This window comes from Balaenoptera acutorostrata, chromosome 3 (assembly GCF_949987535.1).
Source record: "Balaenoptera acutorostrata chromosome 3, mBalAcu1.1, whole genome shotgun sequence".
Classification (NCBI taxonomy): domain Eukaryota; kingdom Metazoa; phylum Chordata; class Mammalia; order Artiodactyla; family Balaenopteridae; genus Balaenoptera; species Balaenoptera acutorostrata.
Window position 1 is genome coordinate 41,832,485 of NC_080066.1, and position 13,414 is coordinate 41,845,898.

General features: G+C 43.0%; 1 protein-coding gene across 1 annotated transcript in view; it reads right to left on the bottom strand.

The window, feature by feature from the left end:
* Window positions 1–13,414, bottom strand: part of AGBL1 (AGBL carboxypeptidase 1) — a 520,708-nt gene that overhangs the window by 420,192 nt on the left and 87,102 nt on the right. The window contains 1 exon segment of the mRNA XM_007194366.3: window positions 6,500–6,708. Within this exon segment, the coding sequence (XP_007194428.2) occupies window positions 6,500–6,708 (209 nt within the window).

Sequence of the window (13,414 nt, forward strand, 5' to 3'; positions counted from 1 at the left end):
GTGAAGTAAGTGAGAAAGAGAAAAACAAATACCATATGCTAACACATATATATGGAATCTAAAAAAAAAAAAAAAGAACACAATGGTCACGAAGAACCTAGGGGCAGGATGGGAATAAAGACGCAGACCTACTAGAGAATGGACTTGAGGACATGGGGAGGGGGAAGGGTAAACTGGGACAAAGTGAAAGAGTGGCATGGATATATATACAGTACCAAATGTAAAACTGATAGCTAGTGGGAAGCAGCCGCATATCACAGGAAGATCAGCTCAGTGCTTTGTGACCACCTAGAGGGGTGGGATAGGGAGGGTGGGAGGGAGGGAGATGCAAGAGGGAAGAGATATGGGCATAGATGTATATGTATTCACTTTGTTATAAAGCAGAAACTAACACACCATCGTCAAGCAATTATACTCCAATAAAGATGTTAAAAATAAATAAATAAATGCTATTATTAAAAGAGGAAAATAAATGTTACTTAACCCCCCCCCAAAAAAAAAAGAATGCTATTTCCCCTTCCATGTACTCAAATAATACCAATCAGGTATCCTGAACCAACAGCAGGAAACACTCTTCATGGAAAATAAATTCATTGAGGCTATTTTATCACTGGGACTGGTCAAATAGTTTTAAGTGCTTAGTGAAAAGTATGAGTGTTGGAAAAAGAGAGAACTGAGCATGGAGGATGAAGAATGGTAAGGTAGATGACTGATCAGAGATAATGCTCTAAGCTTCAACCTTAGGAGACAGTGAGCCAAGTCCAAGCCAGGGAACTCAGTCAAAACTGCCAGCATTTTGGAAGCCAGGTCTGTCTATGATTGCCATTCGTACTATTGCTGATGATGGTAACAGTGTAATGTTTTACTTGGTGTGGGATGGTGCAGGTGGAAAGCAGGTGAAAGGATGGAGTCAAGTCCAAGCGTCCTGTTTGGATTGGGCCACACCATGAACTGAATTTGGGGGATGGAGAGAGTATTAGTATCTACAGAAACCTAGGCATTAGGGATAATGTTATATCTGGTGTCTGCTCTACTCAGGGGAAAACATTTATGAATTTAAAGATGATCGTTGGGTCCAAGTTAATAGAAATGCCTAGATCCTTTGTCAACATCTTCCTGGTGTTAATGGATCAGGACCAGGACTAAGGTGAGGCAAGGAGGTGCCCCGGACACAAAATTTAAGGAGGCACTCACTCTCAGGCTCTTGCAAGTGCAGGGTCAGCACCTGTGCTGTGTATCATAAACTGACAAGACTCCAAGAAATAGGATCCCTGTGGACCAATGTCTCAGAATTGGGGGCAAAGGTGAGATTTGTAGGCTCACTCTTCCCATGATTCCCAATAATCCACCTGCTACTTGGAAAAGATGATAAAATACAAGAGTGCTTAAAATATTCAATTCACATTTAACATCTTTGCGTTAGCTTCGGATGATAAATACCCTACTTTCATGATACATATGCAAGACAGAGTAGAGCACGCAGCTCAGATCCCAGAGCAAGACTGCCTGAATTCAAATCCTGGGCTGACGATTGCTAACTACTGTACAACTCTGGCAAGTTACTGCACCTCTCTGTGCTGCCGCTTCCTTATCCGTAAAGAGGAAATCATACCAGAACCTCTCTCATAAGGTTGTGTCTGAATTAAATGAGTTACAGGTAAGGTGAGTGCCTAATAGCAAGCATTCTGTAAGCTTTAGCTAGTAGGATGCCAGAAGGCATCATTAGGGTCATAAAACTGTATAAGAATCTGAAAAGAAGACCTTAGGAGACCACTGCTAATTCAGGGCAGAGTCCTAGCAATAATCCTCATAATAACAAAATGAGGCATTCTAGTGGAAGAGGAGCCTGAGGAAGAAACAGGAGTCCTGGGTTTAAGCTCTGCTTCTCACGAGCCAAAGCCATCAGGATCTCCTGCCTCAGCTCCCACAGTCTGACTCCTCCCCTTGTCCTCCTGCCTCTCCCTCCTTCTCTTGTGCCCTTGGAGACTCTCCTCTCCAAAGGGCAGCCAGAATGATCCTTGAAAAGCATAAATCAGTTTGAATGGGTGTAGAGTTTCAGTTTTTCAGGATGAAGAGTTTTGGAGATTAGTTATACAAGAGCGTGAAGCTATTTACTACTGAAATGTACACTGAAAAATGGCTAAGATGGTCAATTTTATGTTATATGGATTTTGCCACTATTAAATTTTTTAAATTTTTAATGAAAAATAAAAAGCATAAATCATATTGTCTCCCCTGCTTCAAACCTAAAAAAAAATAAAATCTGAATTCCTTTTCATGGTCTAGAAAACTCTACATGATCCGGTCTTCCCAAACTCTCCAAATCTGTCTTCCCCCTTCTTTGTACCTGCTTAAAATCTGATGGAATAAAACCCAAATTCCTTATCATGGTTCAGGATGCTCTAGGCACTCTGGTCCTGCCTATGTCTCTAGCTTCACCTCATTTCTCCCCACTTTTCCTGCCCATGCTTCTGCCCCACCCCTGACCCCACCACCTGAGGGCCTTCACATTTGCCTTTTTTACCCTTTCCCTGGAGCCCTCACATCAGACTTTCACATCACTGGTTCTTTCTTGTCATTCAGGTTTCAGCTCTTCCACGCCAGCCTTAGAGTGGCCCCTCTCCTTCCTCTCTCTCCAGAAACTCTTTGAACATAGACGGGCAAATTCTAAGGTTCAGAACAGATGTGGTGTAGCTTCAATTTAGGACTGTCTTAGATGGAAACACCTTTGGTTTGGGACCTTCTGGTTCATTCTTGTCCAGGTCTTTCCCTCTTGCCTGACTCTCCAGAATGTCTTAGTGGTTCCACTAGTTGTACACTGCTTTCCTCTCCAGTCTGTACCTCCTAGCTAACTCCTTGCACTTCTGTGCACAAACCAAGTTTTCCAAGCTGTTCTGCCTTGACTCAAATGTCAATGACTTCCTTCTCAAAGCCTTCTCTGGTCAGCCAAGACCACCCAGAGCTCTCCTTCCTCTGCATGGCTTTGCCAGTTCCACTCTGGCATCCCACTTGCTGCCTATACTGCAGTGATCCTGATTTCCCCTGTAGGACAGTAGGTGTCCTGAGGAGGATGGGAATTCTAATCGCCTTCCTCTTTGAACTCCCTACCTAACCCCAATACCTTTCACAAAGCGGAAGCTCAGGAAACATTGACTGAATAAACAGTAAATGATCTCCAATTACCCTGACCTCCAGAGTATCGAGCTCCTGATCCCAAGTGAGTGACATTCCCTTTAGGATTTAGCCCTTCCTTCTGTAGATCCACAATGCTGGGGTAATCAGTCCTGTGGACAAAAAGGGTCCTGATGAATCAAGACCTGGCCTGACATGCTTTCTGAGCATATGACAGTAGCTGCAACTTTTTCAAAGGCTACCAGAGTTTATTCTAGTGGTTCTCAAAGTGAGGGTCCCAGACCAGCAGCATTAACATCAACTGAGTACTTGTTAGAAATGTAGAATCAGATCTACTCAGATCTAATGAGTAGAAACCCTAGGAGTGGAGTCCAGCTATCTGTGTATTAACAAGCCCTCTAAGAGATTGTGACACACCGTCAAGTTTGAAAACCACCAATCTTAGCAATGTTTTAGGTCTCTGAAGCTGTTCTAGCTCCAGAGAGTGGCCCCTTTACCTGATTATTTCATATAAGTTTGTTCCATCTGCAATTACCCCTTTCTCCAAATTGATAATGATCTCAAACTGTTTCAGGGCATCCTTACTGGGATTTGTTTTCAACATTACATCCAAACTGTCGGCCTTCTTTCTCCTTCCTCATACAAAGCTCCAACAAGATCCCGTTACATTACACAGCAGCCTCACTGCATTATGGACAACGTGATCCTCTGAACGTTTGAAGGATGCTCAGAGGATCTGTGCAAGGCTGTGGGACCCAGGGAACAAAGAGGTGGGGTTATTGAGAGAGAATCATGGCAAGCAGGAAGGCAAAGAACAATATGACGGGCAAAGTCTGTGGGAAGGACTCAAAAACAGTTCTTTCTCAGTCACTCTCATTCCCAGTAGGCTTGCAATTACACCACAAGCACTGATTAAAAATAGTAAAGGACAGTGGTTTTCAAAGTGCAATCCAGACCAGCAGTATCAACATCACTTAGGAATTTGTTAGAAACACAACTTCTCAGGACCATCCCAGACCTACTGAATCAGAAACTCTGAGGATGGGGCCCTTGTAGCCATGTAGGGGGCTTTGATCACAGTTAACTTAGGGAACCTCTGGTCCAGTGGACAGAAATATGGACTGTTGAGTAAGACGATCAGTTTCAAATCCTTTCAAATGTTGAAATCAGAAAGTCTGCATAAACTTCTATGCCAGCCCTAAGCCATAGTAAGCATTCAAGACAAATCTCATTCCCTCTTCCTCTTCCTCCTCCTCCTTTATTTTCTTCTTCTTCCTCCTCTTCTCCTTCATTTTCATTGTCATCTCCATCAGCAGCAGCAGCAGCAGTAGACACAGCATAATTTGCAATAGCTACTGAAATGACATCCCTAGATCCAAGGGTCCCCAGTTGGCCATCCTGTGACTCACGCATCTTCTCTGGCAGGAGAGGGGAGAGAACGGATGGGCAGCTCTAACTCCAGCACAGCTGCAAGGGCATCTGTGCTCAGAGCACTCAGCCCAGGTGCTGGGAAGCGTTTCAGGCAGGAGAAACCTGGCCACCAAGTGCAGATTCTGCCTCTGCTCACATCCTGTTTCCATTCCCAACAGTAATTGGAGGCCGGGAGCTCATTGTAAATTTGCTTAATTGAGCAGTTGAGGTCTTTATTGTCCTGCTGAGGAACTGCTTCTAAAAGCCTGCTTCTGGGCTCACAGCCCCTTTCATGCCTGTGCTTCACTTGGTATTTTCTCCACTCCCTTCTTGTCATAGACCTGGACCTCTGGGATCACCATCTTTTCCCTTTATTGCTCTTTTAATTGTTTTGTGTTTTTTTTTAAACGCAGATCAGAAAAACAGTCAATAATGCAGAGGGCAGGGGGGAGAGGAGCTGGCTAAAGCACACGAGCCAGAGTTGGGGAATTCTAGGCATCAGCAAAAGGGTGGGGGGAGTTTCACGAAGGCTGGGAGAGATTAGAGATTTGGGGGTCACAGGCTTACAAAGTATGGTGAAGCTTGGAAAAATTCAAAGCACTTCCTCATCCAGAGGAATAGAATGGAAAATGTAGCTATTTCATGACTGAGAAGCTCTGAAAGCTGTAATGATGGAGAGAAACCCAGAGGCAATAGCAGACAGAAAATTAGATATTGGCTTGCAGTGCAGTATTATGTTATTGTTTAGAGGGGAAGAAAGCTTTTTTTAAAAAATGGTTAGAGTCTACAGATGCCGTGGTTGGAAAATGGCACTCTCGTTGACCGCTTCATTACCTCAGATATACTCAGGTACAGAGAAATTGGACAGTGTCCAGAGAGAAGCAACGAGACCAATGAAAGTAGTGCAGAGACTGACTAATACGAAGACAGCAAGGAACATGATGTGTGTGAAACACGGATGCCTTGGCCCCAGGAGAGGGTTGGTGAGCAGATGATGGGTATTTGGGAGATACTCACATCATCAATGGAGAACGTATAGGTAGCCTCGCATGATGGTGTTTAAATTAGTCCTAATCAAGTGAAATTAAGGAATTTATTATTTGGTTGAAATCCAGGAAACCCTAGACACTTATTCCACTGGGATGCAGGTAAGTGACAGCCCTTATAGGTGCTACTCCCTTTGCCTGGGATGCTCTTCCTCTTAAACTTGGCATGACAGACTCCTTCAATAATTCAGGTCTCAGCTTAGGTGTCACCTGCTCAGAGAAGACTTGACCTCTCTAAAAGAAGACCTTCTCCCTGCATATGTAAAAGTCACTGTAGACCTGTGCCCTTGCTCTGTTGATTTCACAGAGCAATATTAAATCATCTTCCAGATTGAATTCTTTGCTTCCTTAGTGTCCAACTCTCTGGTGGAATGCTTGCCCCAAAAGATCAGGGGTCTCGTCTATCATATTCACCACTAGGTCTCAATAACTAATTATTATTCCAATACCCACTCACACTCATAAAGCAGTTAAGTCATGGCAAGAACCCTGCTAACAAAGACATGTCTATGTTAACTTATTCAGGCCACGCAAAAACCTAGATTTTATCATTTCCATTTTTTTTAAGAAGAAGAAACTTGAGTCCCAGAGAAGGTGGGTGACTTCTCTAAAGTTGCACAGCTATAGGTGCTAGGGCTGGGATCTGAAGCCAGGTTCTCTAGCTTTAAAATCAACACTCTTAATCACTGCACCACCCAGTGTGTACCCAACTAATATGTATTGAATAACTGAGTCAATCAGTACATGAGTGAGGGAAGGAATGAGGATTTGAGTCCAGAACATCTGCCCAGAGCAGGAAGCAAGAAACTTATTGAGGTTTCCCAGCTTTAGTGAAGGTGAGTCCTAAATGACGGCCTTCAGGAATCATCCAGATGTCATCCAACTGCAGAGATAATCCCCATGCTGATTACCTGTGTGGTGCTGAAAAGGATCTCCATGCCCTGAGCTGCCAGGAAGGCCTCCCTGCCAGACCGGAGGTTGGCAATATGCCTGAGGCAAAGCAGAAGTGCCCTGCGGATCAGCACGTAGGAATTGGTCGTATCACGGCTGTGCCAGTCCTGATGCAGCCTGAGCAAGATGGTGACATAGCCTCTGTTCACTGCCCTGCGGCTGTTAGACTCTGAAACCAACGGGAAAAGACAATGTCAATCACAGGCTGGCCATACCTGCCTGAGGATGTCGCAGTGTACCTCCCACAAGATACTAATTCATCATAAAGGGAATGATAATAACTTTCCAGTGGAGAAAACTGGCAGATATCACCTTAATCAAGTGACCAAAGTCAACATCAGCAGATAAGATGCCCTGAGAAAGACACACCATCACTTTAGCATCACTTTAGCATCACTTAAGCACCACTTTAACATCGCTTCAGCATCGCTTCTATGATTTTCCTGCCCCAAAATGCATAACCTAAATGTTACTACGAGGAAAATCAGCAAACCCAAAATGAGGGACATGTTGCAAAATATCCAATCTATACTTTTCAAAAATGTCAAGGTCATGAAAAGCAAAAAAAAAAAAAAAAAAAAAAATCAACAACAACAGGAATTGAGCTAACAGAGACTAAAAAGACATGGCACGTCAGTATGATATATAATTATAATTTAGATCCTGGACCAGAAAACAATTTTTTTTTCTTTTGCTACATAAGGCATTAGTGACACAATTGGTAAAATATGAATAAAGTATTTAGATTAACCCATAGTATTGTATAAATGTTTATTGTTATATTTTGATAAACTATTATATGTTTATGTAAGTGAATATTCTTGTTTTTATGAAATTCGCAATTGTGAATGTCTATAACATTCTCAAATAGTTCAGAAAAAGGATAATAGTGTATGGGGAGAGAGAAGAAAGGAGGTGGGAGGAATCCAGCGGATTTCCATTCCTCTTTCCTAAGCCTCAGTAGACTTGGGATATTGTCATTTGGGTTGAGCAAACTATAAGGCTTAGGTTGGAAAGGAGAGGACCCTGAGTGACAGACATAATGTCAGGAAGGCTGTCATGTGTAACAGATGTGTTGGGTGTTTTCCCTAAAGAGAATGGAAGCCAGATCATCAAGGGGTTGGCTCCGTCCAGGAAAGGAACTCCTCTGAGTCAAGGCTACCCAACAAGGAGCTGGTCTCTATGTGGTAATGAGACGTGGCACCAAAAATATCCAGAAAGAGATTGGAAGTCCACCCAGCAGGGATGTGAGGACAGGGCTTCCTTACATCTGACAGGGAGCTGTAATAGCATGCTCTTACGGTTCCCTTCCCCTCTTCCACACCATGACTACCCTTTGTTAGTTGAATGACCCTGCGTGAGACCTCCCACGAGACCCCTCTGATGGGTGGATGATTTCTTCAATTTTCCATTATGAAGAAGGAAAGGGGGAAGAATGGTCCAAGATACCTCTCTCAACAGTCCACATAAACCACTTTTCATTTTAAACTCCTCCACCTACAGTGTTGGAGGACAGATGTGTACCAGTTCAGGTCTACCCAGTAGATGGGGAGATACTCTCTGGATCCTGGTCCTCTCTACCCCTGTGGACTAAGTACTCTGAAGAACTCTAACGGGTTGACTCTCAGGAACAAACACCCACATCTTGCAGCTCTGCCCTCTCACGACTGCATTTCTCCATTAACCATACTGTTCATGCTGGTTTATAAGACAATCTATGCTTCTGGCCGAGCATGTGAGAGAGATCCCCTGAGCTGTAATTGGATAAGCAAAATTTCAGCTCCAAGTCAGACTTTTTCCTAAGACCATGTAACTGCACATGAGTGAAACAATAACATGGAAATTCAGTGCTTTATTCCAGAAGGGTTTTCTCATAATATTAATGGAATTCTCCTTTTCTTCTACTTGTTTGTCAAATTCTAAATTGTCAGGCTTGACTGAGTCCCACTGAGATTTTTGACCCATTTGTGCAGTTGGTTTTATTTTTTTTTTTCACTTTTTACAACATTTCATTCAGCCATGACCCTAAATTGAGAGCCATGAGCTTTATTCACTCCATGATGTGTTTGTGGAAGGTTTAAATCACCTTCATTACCTCCTTTAATGAATTATTCTTTCGTATCAAAAATATTTCTCTCCTCAGCTGGTCCCGGCCACAAAGCACTGGACTTCTTTACTGCCTAAATGAGGTTCCAGCCTATCCAATATCTGATGTTTAAAAGAAAATTGAGGATTAGGTAGGAGGTATTAAAGGAAACTATCGCCTGCTGAAAAGAAGACAGAATGGCAAAAACAGTGCATGGAGGCCGCGTGGGCAGCGGGAGGTTAAGAACTTTTGTCTTTTATCTATGTTAAATGTATGAGACTAATAATGTGTTATCCTCATGACTTTCATCTCCCACTTTTGGGGGAGGGGGAGGGAGATAATGAGAAAAAAGTCTGTAATTGTCTGAGAGAAAAATCCCTTATCAGATCCCAATGATTTTATTCACGATTTCCTGTTAAACTTCAACAAGCTGTCATGTTTACTAACATCGAAAATAGCTACACCTCCTCCCCCAACCCCAAATCAGTCAATCTTTCTCCGTGAACGGCTTGGGAGTTTTGCAAAAGTCAATACACACCTGAAACCCAACAAGAGATCCGTCAAGCTGAACAAATGTAGAGAGGAGCCGAAGAATGAAATGAGGGTCACTGGGATCAGCAACTTGCAGGAGTTTGAGAAGATTTGAGGGGAGGACAGTGCTTCTCCCAGGGAAAGGAAGAAGGAAGCCAAATAGGAAGCCAAATAGGAAGGAGAAGATGTGGGGTTTCATACATTCCTTTGGATGAGCTCAGGGTTTGGAGGCCAGAGAAGCTCCCCAGACCAGCTGTACTTTAGTCTGTTTATGTAAATGGCTTCTTCCTAAGATTTCCTTGGAAAAAGAGTTCCTGTTCCTTAATTTTTTTTTTAAATTTCCGAAACAGATTGGTTTATGTTAAACTGGTTGGAGGATGGGGTGGAATGGACAGAGGGGACTTCTGGGGACCTTTAATTTAACAGCGCACCTCCACCCCCTACCCCATCCAAAGGCGCGCTCCATGCCCCCTTGTCTCTACCAACCCCTCCCTGGCAGCCTCCTGCTGAAGTTCTTATCTGGCCAGTTTTCCTGTGGCAAATCTGCATCCTTGTCCTCACCTCCAATTTATCCTCTTAAGTTCTACTCTTTCTACCTACCTTTCCAGATTTTATCCTCCTGAAGTCTTATTTGTAGCTAATTCTCAGTCTAAAATATGATCTCACGCTCTCCTTATTTTTACCCCAGGTATTTCTTCACAGAGGTTCGAATGTTTTCTTTAGTGCAGACCCCACTGATGCAGCAGATTTTTACATTCAGGAAGAAAGAATAAAAAAAGGAAGGGACTATGCCAAGATATCAATAGTACTTATGAGGGAGGAAAATATTGATGATTCAATTTGCTTTGGATTTTTTTAGACTAGACTTAGACTTTTCTGTAGTTTTTATTCCCCACATCCTCTGCAATGAACTTTGACAATCAAGAAGAAAAAAGACAGGTTACCCTTTGACAGGAAGTCAATAGTCTATAGGCCATGCCATGTTGTAAATGCTTGTGGGCAGGACAAGCAGTCCCTGGGTTGCCATAGCAACCAATTCACCTTACCCCACCCCTTTCGAAAGTGAATTACCTACCTTGCCCCTGAAGGTATTTGAGAGCATGACCATCTCTATAAAGATGTTTGTCTTTTAACAGGAAAGCCCAGACACCTTCAAGACTCAAAGACTGGATTTCTCATGGGGAATTTCCAGCCCCATGACAGGTTGGTGGAGAAGTGCTTGATGACCCAGATTATAATACCTGCAAGCAACCCAACAGTCTGCCACTTTTACTGGGCAAAACCAGAGGAAACTTCCATGACTGCTCTTTGTTTCCCATATCTGAGAATTTCATCACCCCTTTTAGAGTAAAGAGATAACTTAAAGTGGAGGAAAAGTGGGAACCTGCAGCAGAGGAATGAGCTGGATGCTTTCACAACCACAGCTCTAGGAATGAGACATACAAATTAGTGCAGACCTCCAAACTCATCTTTACTATCCTCGTGTACCCTTCACTGCCTTGCTGGGCAGACCCTTCAGCTGTCAGCTTTCTTTCTGGAGTCTTTGCACATGGCTGTGACCTCCACTGCTTTCTAGCTGTGTGGCCTTAAGCATGTTACTTCACAGCTCTCATCACTAAGTCTTTATCTAAAAAAAAAACAGACAAAGAAAACCTGATAACAATCTCTTCCTTGTGGAACTGTTGAGAAAATTAAATGAGATAATATATATAAAGTAGATAGCTCGATGCCTGGAACGTAACAAGCACTCAATACCTGTTGCCTATTATAATTGCCATCATCAACATGATAAGCATCATCTATTTACTATTCCAACTCCCCCTCTGTAATTTTGGACAACAAACTGCCAAATGCTCAGGACATGAAGAGATTCCTTTGGACAGCCTCACGCAAGAATAGGAGCACCAGAATCACATAGTTGTTGATCTGCATTTTGGCTCCGTCATTTATCAGCTGTGTAACCTTGTTTAAGTTACTAAGCCATTCTGGACTACATTTCCATCATCTGCAAATATTAAAGCAAGATAAAAGAGAGATAACTACAGCATCACCCTTACAAGTCCATTATAAGGAACGAATGCATAGCGTAGCACCTGGCATCAAGTATGTGCTCAATAAATGATAATCCCTTCCCCATAAGGATGACATTCAAACTTCAGATTCACTTCACTAGTGAGAATAGCCCAAGGAAAAGTTTCAAAATAAGTAAAATTTATAACCACAGTCCTTCAATCCCCATGTAATGTAATCGACTTCTCACCCCAAATGCCCACACATTTTACATAGCTGCCTATCTGTCCTTAGACACCCCAAACATACATACTGAGGACCATTCCCCCACGTTATCCCAGGAGCCCTTACAGACAATGTCCATAATGTAGAACTTTTTAGTTCCCCTCTCTGACCAACTTTACCCAATTTGGGTCCCATTACACTAAAGCTTTTTTTAGAAGACTGGGTAGTGCTGTAAGATCCTCTTGATTGATCATGGTTAAGTGTTTAATAACTCACCCTTGCTTTTGATAAGCACATACACGAGTAAGAATAAATACAAGGATTCGAGGCTCCCATCATTCTTAAGAACAGAAATCATCTTCAGCCACGTAGCATAGTAGGACATTACTATCCCAGGAAATTCTTGCCCAGGAAGATGAAATAGTTTTAGTAAACAGATTTATTTCCTTCTGTTTCAGGAACTTCATGAAAATTCATTCATATGAACTATTGACAATTCAGCTAGCCCTTTTCAGGACTGTGGCCCCCCTTCTCATAAGAGAAGACCACTCAGCTGGGCTTATCAAACATTCCTCCCCAAGGTTTGCCTCCAGACCCTCTCCTCACTGGATCCCCCAACTGAGCAATTATATCACAAACGCTGCCTGATCTTCACCACATGCAAAAACCCATCTGGAGCCACAGAACTCGCACAGTATAATATCCCACCCTAGAAATCCCCCTTTGGAGACATTACTACCACCCAAGATAATGGTGACCTTAACTACAGCAAACAATCCACTGGCCTCTGCAACAGTGCTCTTTTCAGGGAGTCAATTTAGAAGATGTTTCTGGACAAAGCAGGCTTTTACCAAGACTTCTAAATCATATTACATGAACAAGAAGCTGCCTGTTTTGCCACTGTAACACCAGTTACAATTACTGAGTATTTATTTACTGAATGTTTCCTATGTGCTTAGCATTGGGCTAATCATTTTACATGATCATCTCATTTATCTCATGGAAATGCTTGAAGATAAGCATTATTTGCCTCCTCTTACAGATGAAGACACAGAAGCTGAGAGAAGTTAAATAACTTATTCAAGTCCTGAGTGCTTATAAATGACACGTGGAGAATTCAAATGGAATCCCCCATCTGCCTCCAAAGCTGACATCCCACATCATTATCCCCAGTGCTGATCTGTACAGATTACACTGTTTTGCATTCGGATAAAGACCTCTAAGGGTTACCAGGAGAACCAGCTTCTTGAGGAGGGTTTCCGAAAGGCTGAAGGAGATCAAGTCCGCGGAACAGCTGAGGTGCTTGAGGGGCGTGGCTTTCAGCCAAATCTAACCTGGCACGGTCCCTCCGGCCAATCGCCCTCCTCCGTCTTCTCCGCTCCCTCCCAGGCCCCTGAATTGCGGTGCAAGTTGATTTTTAATAGGAGACTCAAGAAGGTTTAAAGAGCCAAATTAACAGCCGATGGTGCTTCGGCGCCCTGGAGGAGATGTTCAGGAGCCCTCCTGACGCCCCGCAGGGACCCCTGAGGCCAGCCCGTAAGTCATGCCCAGTACGTGAGCGCAGGGCTGCTGAGCAGGGGTCCACTCTCAGCCTCCCCGGCAGCTGCTTCGATGCTCCTCACAAAGGACAAGCTGCGATGTATGTACCGAAACATAACTAATCCTAATGTCAGCAGTAATGGAAATTACACTCCATTATCATTAGCTCAAATAAGAATAATGATACTGAATTAGCTTGCAGGTATTTTTTTCTCTTTGTAAAATAGATACTTTTCAGTAAACTTAGCTCTAAAGTAAATTTGGGTTTCAAGCAAATCTTGTTTTCCCATTGACTGCCTTTTGAAAATTAAAGATGCTTTCCCTAAGCTTCAGAAAGAGTGGCTAAGAAGGGTGAGAAACCATCCTTCATAGCATTGTTTTAAATCTAGACTTGCCTACTGTTGGTTGGGTTATTTTTTAATCACCAGCTGCTTCTAATACCTTCCCACAGATACATTCCCAAGCCATAGAAATTTCTCCACTC